The 7,651-nt window shown below is 43.3% G+C and overlaps 1 protein-coding gene across 8 annotated transcripts in view; it reads right to left on the bottom strand.

Annotated features, from left to right (window-relative positions):
* Positions 1 to 586: 586 nt before the first annotated feature.
* The window catches only part of LOC140910243 (alcohol dehydrogenase 1-like), a 339,057-nt gene continuing 331,992 nt past the window's right edge, over positions 587 to 7,651 (bottom strand). For 3 of the 8 annotated variants that reach the window (XR_012158494.2, XR_012158490.2, XR_012158493.2), the window contains exons 5-7: positions 3,653 to 3,788; positions 1,922 to 2,060; positions 587 to 1,272 (exon numbers count right to left, since the gene is read on the bottom strand). Coding sequence is in view for 3 of the 8 variants with exons in the window: in XM_073340733.2 (XP_073196834.1) it covers positions 1,248 to 1,278; positions 1,922 to 2,060; positions 3,653 to 3,788 (306 nt within the window). In the remaining 5 variants the exon portion in view is untranslated. Of the gene's footprint in view, positions 1,279 to 1,921; positions 2,061 to 3,652; positions 3,789 to 7,651 lie in introns of all 8 variants that reach the window. The other 5 variants (XM_073340733.2, XM_073340735.2, XM_073340732.2 and 2 more) reach the window with 2 other exon arrangements.

Here is a 7,651-nt window from a genome sequence, read left to right as displayed (position 1 = left end):
TATGGCTTGGGAGGCCAAGTGAGGAAAAGGGTTACTGGAGATGCTCAGCCCCCTGGCTGACAACAGCTTCTAAACAGAAAGATCAAAGGGCCTGCACCCCACCCTGCCAACCTCCTGTCGTGGCTCAGGGGCTGGACTAGGTTACCTGCTGAGGTGCCTTCCAGCCCTACATTTCTATGACTATGACTCTATAAACATGCATTGCTGAACTATGGTGCAATGACACTGATCAGTCGGATCCCGTCAGACCTGGGTATAATCTATACAGGCAGGGCAGATTAGGTCACACGGGGCGGGGAGGAGTCTACATCTGAAACTGTAGATCAGCTGTAGAACTCCATACTCTGAGAGCAAACAGTAATTATGGCAACAGGCAAAAGGAGGTGGTGTCCCTTCTACATCGATGGTTAGCTTACAGTAGTGTCAGTACACCCTGACCTAAGCAAGTAGAGATTGATATTTCTGATCTCTCCACATGTTTAGGAGGGAAAAACACAAAGTTTGAATTAGTTAACTTTACTTTAGACCCTGATACATTTACACAAACATTGCAGTAAAGATCACAAGAGAACATGCAAAGCAAGAAGCAATTAGAAAACTAGTTTCATGCATTTAATGAAATGTTACAGTAACAGAAGGTCATTATTCAGTTTGAATGGGAAACCCAGGCTAACAAAAGCATTACTCTTTTCAGCTGATAAATGTTTTCTCGGATTACATCTGTGTTTTAGGAGAAGCCCTGTGTGTATCTCACTCAAGTTATGTGCTGTTGGTTGCAGCTTGGTTGGTACTTGCTCTTGGCCAAATTGTGGATTCCAGAAAGAGGCAGAAGAGTCTTGATTAAAAAGCAACTTCAAGAAGGCAGACAATGGCACTGAGGAGCATACTGGGAGAGGTTCCACGAGACCTAGTGCAATTACTTAATGGAATGGTTAATTTCGTTGAATTCCAAATAACTTGGAAGTGGACCCATCTCCAGGATAACCTCCTTCCTACATGCTCTGCTCTCTTTCACACACCTCAAAGCTATGGATGGAGGTTTGAATTCTTAATCCAAAACAAAAATGATTCCTCAATCTATTCAGATGTTTCCAGGTTCAGATAGGCCAAATTTACACAGCTCTAGAAGCAAATATTGTAAAACCAACACACTCATAAAAGTTTTGACTAAGGGGAAAAAGTCAGACAGGTGATTCTGCAGGAGAAGTGCTGTGCTGCTCACACCCTACTCCTCATTGCTCAGCGGCTTAAAACAACAGGATGCTGTGAATACTGAAACTGAAAATGGAAAAATTAGTAGAGAGAACAATCATCCGTACACTGACATTGGATATCTATTACAACAAGCCCATTCTCCTCCTTTAGTTATTTTCACAATTCCATTTTGTTGGCTGTGCAATGTGTAAATTGACTGCAGAGACAGAGAAGTAACCCTTGCCCAGAGAATAAGGATAATTTCTCCTAAATCTTCATGTGTACCGTATTGCCAAATTTTCAGACTTAAGTGCCTAAAGTTAGGCACCTAAATTAAGTATTTGGGCTCCTAAATAAGTTTCTTGATTTTCAATTTCCAAGCACTCAAAATTCTCACAGTGACAGGCCACCGTCTTTCTATTTACACCTTTTAAATGACAGATAGACATGAGTCATGAGGTTCAGATCTTGATCTCAGGTTTCTTCCAGTCTCAGGATGACTTGACTCAGGATTCTTGTTTAAAATCTTTATACAGATACACACAAGCTTTGAATACAAACATTCTGAAAGTTTGTGAAAAAAGGGGTCTGGATCAGTTTCCATTTTGAACCCATCTCTTATCTATCAAAAAAACTGGTCAAGAAATGGCAGAATCTTTCTCTGGAAATTCCTACATCAGACTGAGTCATGAAATTGTCATTTAGACGAATAAATAAAATATCTCACCTTTTCCCTGCCCACAGCAGTTTGAATCCTTCATTGATTTTATCATATGGCAAAGTGTGGGTTATTAATGCAGCTGGGCTACACTGCTTGTTCATGTAATCAGACACCAGTTTAGGAAGAGGGGCCTTCAACTTCCACCCTTAAAAAAAACAAACAAACAAGCAAACAAAAACAATAGCAGCAGCCTATCAGAAGAATGTGACGTACATAATACCCATTCAAGAAGGTAGAGGGGACGAAAAATCATGTTCATAAGGTGAAGATGGCTTTAGCTGCAGATGTGTTTACCGTAACAATTAATTCTGCTTCACAAGGCTACATTGGCATTCAGGACCCAAATCAGCACCCCAACACCTCAGAGCTGTAATGAGGTCACCAGACTGTGATTGTGAGGACACAGTTTGAATCTTTGTGTTTTGATTCCAGAATTCTTGCTAATGAGACGAGTAGCACCAGCGCTTCCTTGTCAGGATGGGTTGATTTAAATCAAAACTATTTAAATCACCGATTATAATAATGATTTAAATCAGCAAGCAGGAAACCTTAATTTAAATACTGAATTTTAGTATTGTTTCAATTTGTATTTTTTTTGTGATTTTCTAAAAGAACCCAAAAGTTGATACTTAGTGGCTGGTAGACATTAAAACATGTTGATTTGCAACTAAATATAGCCTTTACACTAAATCTGGTACTTCTTATGCTAAACAGGAGGATACATGACAACTATACCCATTTATTTAACTTAACATATATTTATTTAGATTCTTAATTTTTAAAGTTTTATGTTAGAAGATGGTGAACGATGTATTTCTTATTTACTAGATGATGATTAACTTTTCACTTGTGATCGGTGTTAAGCTCTATTTGGATGGAAACTGGAACCCAAATAGAAATGTGCAAAAATGGCATTTTAAAAAATTACTTAAATGTGCTGGGTACATGAGAATTTTTTTCCAAACACATTTTGCATTTAAAGCTAACTGATTTATTAAACTGTAGTTAGTGAATTGAAGTGATTCTTTCTAGTCACCCATGACCTTCAAGATTTTAGAATGAGTAGAATTTCATCTTCTCACACCTAGTTTTTATTTGATAGGAAGAAGAAATCAAGCTTTTCTGCTTTTTCAACTCCCAATTGTTTTCTTAACTTTGAATGAACTAGTCATTGAACTGAACTAGTTGAATAAATGGATATGGAGTATGTATGATCCTTGCACCTGCAGAAGAGATTACTGCTATCAAAAGCTGGGTTAGCAGTTCAACACACACTGGTTCCAGATGCTTAGCCAGTGACCTCTACTAATTCACTGGTTTGGCTTCCTTTAAAACTTCAGTAGCAAACATGGGCTGCTTCGTATTTTTCTATTTAGTGTAAATTATTTTACATACGTTGTCACAATTTCAAATGTAATTTTTAATAGGTTTATTTTTAAAAGAAAAATATATTTAATTTAAATAATACAATCCAATCTAAATGAAAAAATCTGGTATTTTTGATTTTTTTTTAAACCATCAATTTTTATCCACCCTGTTCCATACTATGCAATGTCTATGCAACTTGTAGCTTCCATCTCCTCTGTGAAGGTTGCATTTCCATCTCTGGCTGTTCTCCTGCAGCAGGACCTTTTCCTTGCTTAACCATGAGATCAAGATCAAGAGACTGAACGTTCAGACTCTGAATGTCACAAGTACATCAGAGCACTAGGACTGCACTTCCGCTTAACTCCTTACCTCCAATCAAACTCTCCTTCCATTGATGCCCAGAGAACAGCAGCATAGGGTCAAAGGAGATCTGTGATCCTGAAGGGGGTTCTCCTACCAGCATACAAGTTCCATAGCCCAAGTGGCACGATAGCAGGGCAGCCATCTGTTTTAGAACACAGACATGTAAAGAGGACAGGAAGGTTATGAAACAAGCTTCCATTCAGAGCTGGTTGTAACTTTTCCATAATACTGAAGTTTGCTAAAAGGGAGACTATGCGCAGAATAACTAGGATAGGGCCAATGGGCGATACCCTGACGCTACAAATAATCCCATTGAAGTCAACGGGAGCTGCTGGGTGCTCAGGCACTTGAAAGTAAGGTTACTAACTGAGGTGCCTAAGGAGAGGGTATTTACCTTTCAGTGACTTGAGTTCTTCTGCAGGGTGTTTTATCCCTGTGTGCGCTCTACCATGGGACATGCATGTGCCTGCACACTCTTGTTTGGAGATTTGAATTAGCAGTGACTGCAGGTCTGCACCTGTGCACCATGCAGCCTCGTGCCCCAAAGCGAGGCCACAGAGAGGAGTGGAACCCGCCATCACTCCAGAGTCGCAGACTCCACTGCAGAGGGGAGGGAGGGCGGGAGGTGGAGCACCCATAGGGACAAAACGTCTTGAAGAGCTCTACTGAAAGGTAAGTAACCGCTCCTTCTTCTTCGAGTATATGTCCCTATGAGTGCTCCACTCTAGGAGACTTCCAAGGAGTAACTCAACACAGAGGTAGGTGCTGAGGAGGCGGATCCAAGACAGTGGGGAGGATGGAATCATCAAGGGCCGCCTCCATCTTAGATGCAGGTAGGGGATCACGATGTCTGGAGAACATGTGAATGGAGGACTGAGTTTGCAAATTTGGATGATGGGAACATAATAAGGAGGGCCCAAGAAGTGTATTGAGCCCTGGTGGAATGTGTTGTCACCTGGGGGTGGGAGTTGTATCCTAGTGACATTGTAACAGGTTATGATGCAAGCTGAATCCCACTAACAGAATCTTAAACAAGAGATTGATTGTTCTTTCTAGCTTCCAAAAAAGGATATGAATAATCTTGGAGAAATCCTAAAGATTCTAGTCCTGTCCAGATAGAAGGGAAGTGCCCACCAAACATCTAAAGTGTGAAGACTAGCCTCTTCTCTTGTGGAGCAAGGTTTGGGAAAGAAAATTGGAGGGTGGATACTTGAATGATTTGAAAGTCCAACAAGACCTCTGGGAGGAATCAAGGATGCGGGCGTAGTGTTATCTTTGCACAGTAGAAGGCAGTGTAAGTTGGGTCAGGAGCTCTGGGTTCTCCCACCCTTCTACGTGAGGTGATGGCAAGGAATGGTGTTTTGAAAAGGTGGAGGAACAAACAGGTGGCCATTGGTTCAAATGGGGGGTTCATTAGGGCACTGAGGACCAAATTAAGGTCCCCATGGAGATGAGGGGATATGAGGAAACAAATGAGATAAGTCCTCAAGGAATCTGGGTGTGGAGGGGTAGGCAAAAACTGAAAGGCCCTCAGTAGGCAAATGAAAGGCCAGAATAACTTCCAGGTGTACTTTGACTGAACCCATAGATAATCCACTTGTTTTGAATTCCCGCAGGTAATAGAGGATTCTGGAGAGAAGATCTTCAGAAATGGATAAAGTGATATGAACACCAAGAAAGAAAGCACTTCCACTAGTGCAGGTAAGTTTTAGGTGTGGAGAGCTTCCTACTATTGAGAAGTACAGAGTGGACCTCCACTGAGCAGTCCAACTCTAACATTGAGAACCATCAAGGAGCCAGGCCTTGAGGTTCAGAGACAGGAAACTGGGGGATTCATGATGCCTGAGTTCTGTGTCTGGAGGTCTGATAGGAGCAGGAGTCATTGAGATCTCTACAGAAAGGTGAAGTAGCTCCCAATACCAAACCAGTCTGAGTCAAGGAGGCACAATCAGGATGACCTTCACCTGCTCCTGCTGTTATTTGACCAGTGTCCTGAGAATGAATGAAGTTGGAAGGAAGGTACAGAAGAGGCGGTTGGGCCAGGGAACTAGAAGGGCCTCCCCTAAGGAACTGTGGTTAAGTCTCCCCCAGGAGTCGAAGATTTACCATTTTGTGTCGTCCAAGATTGGAAAGAAATCCGCGACAGGGCTGCCCCAAACTTTGCAAATGTTGCAAAAAATCGGGATGTTGAGCTCCCGCTCATGGGGTGCTGATGGAAAAGAGTCTGCTTCGGGCAATGGCTGCTGTGTCCTGGAGGCCTGTTCGGGAGACCACGGGGATCTCTACGCGATGCGTAATGTGCCAGTTCCACAGTTTTAGGGGTTCTGTGCATAAGGACTGGGAACTTGCTCCCCCTTGTTGGTTTATATAGTTCATCGCTGCCCTGTAGTCGACCATTAACCTGGCACGGCAGCTTTGAATGTCACCAAAAAATGTTGGTACACGTAATGAACTGTCCTTCGTTCTAGAACATTGGTCTCAAGCAACATTTCTTGTGGTGACCATTTGGCCCTGCACTGTGGAATTCTGTAAGTGGGCTCCTCAGCCGAGCAGGGAGGCATCCATTGTGAGGATTCATGTTGATGGTGGGCAGGAGAAAGGGGCTCCCACACATACCTTCATAGGGTCTTTCTACCATCCAAAGAAGTCTAGAACCCTTGGGGGTATATAATTCATTCGGTAAGGCTGTGCTTATCTGGTCTGTACACAGTTCTGAGCCAGCCTGCAGACATCAAAGATGTCATCTCTCATGTGGCGTAATACATGCTGAGGCCCACATAAGAGCTGAAGGAAGGGTCTTCTTGCTGTCTAAGGCCTCAACTGTAAGTTAGTGACTAAACTGGAAATGATGGAGAACCTATCCCCCAGAAGATAGGCTCTGGCAGTTTGGGTGGCCAGGGTAGCTCCAATGAAATCTATTCTCTGAACAGATGTCAGCGTGGACTTCCCTCATTTGATAAGGAGGCCGAGAGCCTGAAACAAGGGGAGGGCTCTGTTTTGTTGCTGATTGCACCTTGGGAGCAGATCATCCCTCGCAAAACCAGTCATTTAGATCAGAGGTTCTCAAACTGTTGTCCGAGCTCCATTCAGGTGGTCAATGGATAGTTTCAGCCACAGGCGTGGCTCCATTAATTAGGTGCCTGGACCCTGGAGAAGACGCACATGTAAGGTGTGGTGGTAGCCTTGGAGGGAATAGGGGCTAGGTGGCAGTAGACAGTGGGGTGAGAAGACAGGATGCGGGGAATTTGGGACACACAGGGCTGCGGAGGCCAGAGAAAGAGGTGACTTTCCCCAGCTCCAGGGCTGTAGCTGCCGGGGAGAGACAGCCCTCCTTCCCAGCCTCAGCTCTGTGGCTGCTGTGGCGGGGGAGAGACCCCCCCCCTCCTTCCCAGACCCAGCTCAGGGGCTGCCGCGGCAGGGGAGAGAGGGCACATCCATCACATTAGAAAGGTAAGACTAATGATATTACAATGAGTTGTATGCTTTTATCTGTAGAACAAAAAAATGTTAATTATTATTAAGGTTTTTTTTATATAGCGGTTTTATCCAAAGCGCTTTACAATAGTTAGCTAACAGTACAAACAACATTTGGAAAGAGCATTAAGTGGTCCGCTGAGATCCTCAGTAATTTTCAAGTGGTCCGCGAAAAAAAAAGTTTGAGAATCACTGATCTAGATTGGGAAAGACAGCAATGCCATCTCGATGTACCTGCAGCTAAAGAGAGGACCTTTGTGAAAGCCCATGGAGTCATGGAAAATGCAAAGGGGAGAACATGGTATTAATAATGCTCTGAGCCAATGACCAACCGCAAAAATGTCTCTGGGAGAGTTGTATAGTGACATGAGAATACATGTCTTGAAGTTGGAGAACAGTAAACCAATCTCCCTGATTCAGGGATGGGATTATGGTAGCAAGAGTCAGCATCCTGAAATGCTGTGAAAGGATATAGGTGTTCAGGTTCCTGAGGTCTAGCATCAGTCCCCAATCACCGTTTCTTTGGGGAAC

The sequence above is a fragment of the Lepidochelys kempii genome, chromosome 4 (assembly GCF_965140285.1).
Source record: "Lepidochelys kempii isolate rLepKem1 chromosome 4, rLepKem1.hap1, whole genome shotgun sequence".
In the NCBI taxonomy this organism is placed as follows: Eukaryota; Metazoa; Chordata; order Testudines; family Cheloniidae; genus Lepidochelys; species Lepidochelys kempii.
Note: the sequence above shows the minus strand (reverse complement) of the source record. Positions and strands in the feature narration are given on the sequence as shown.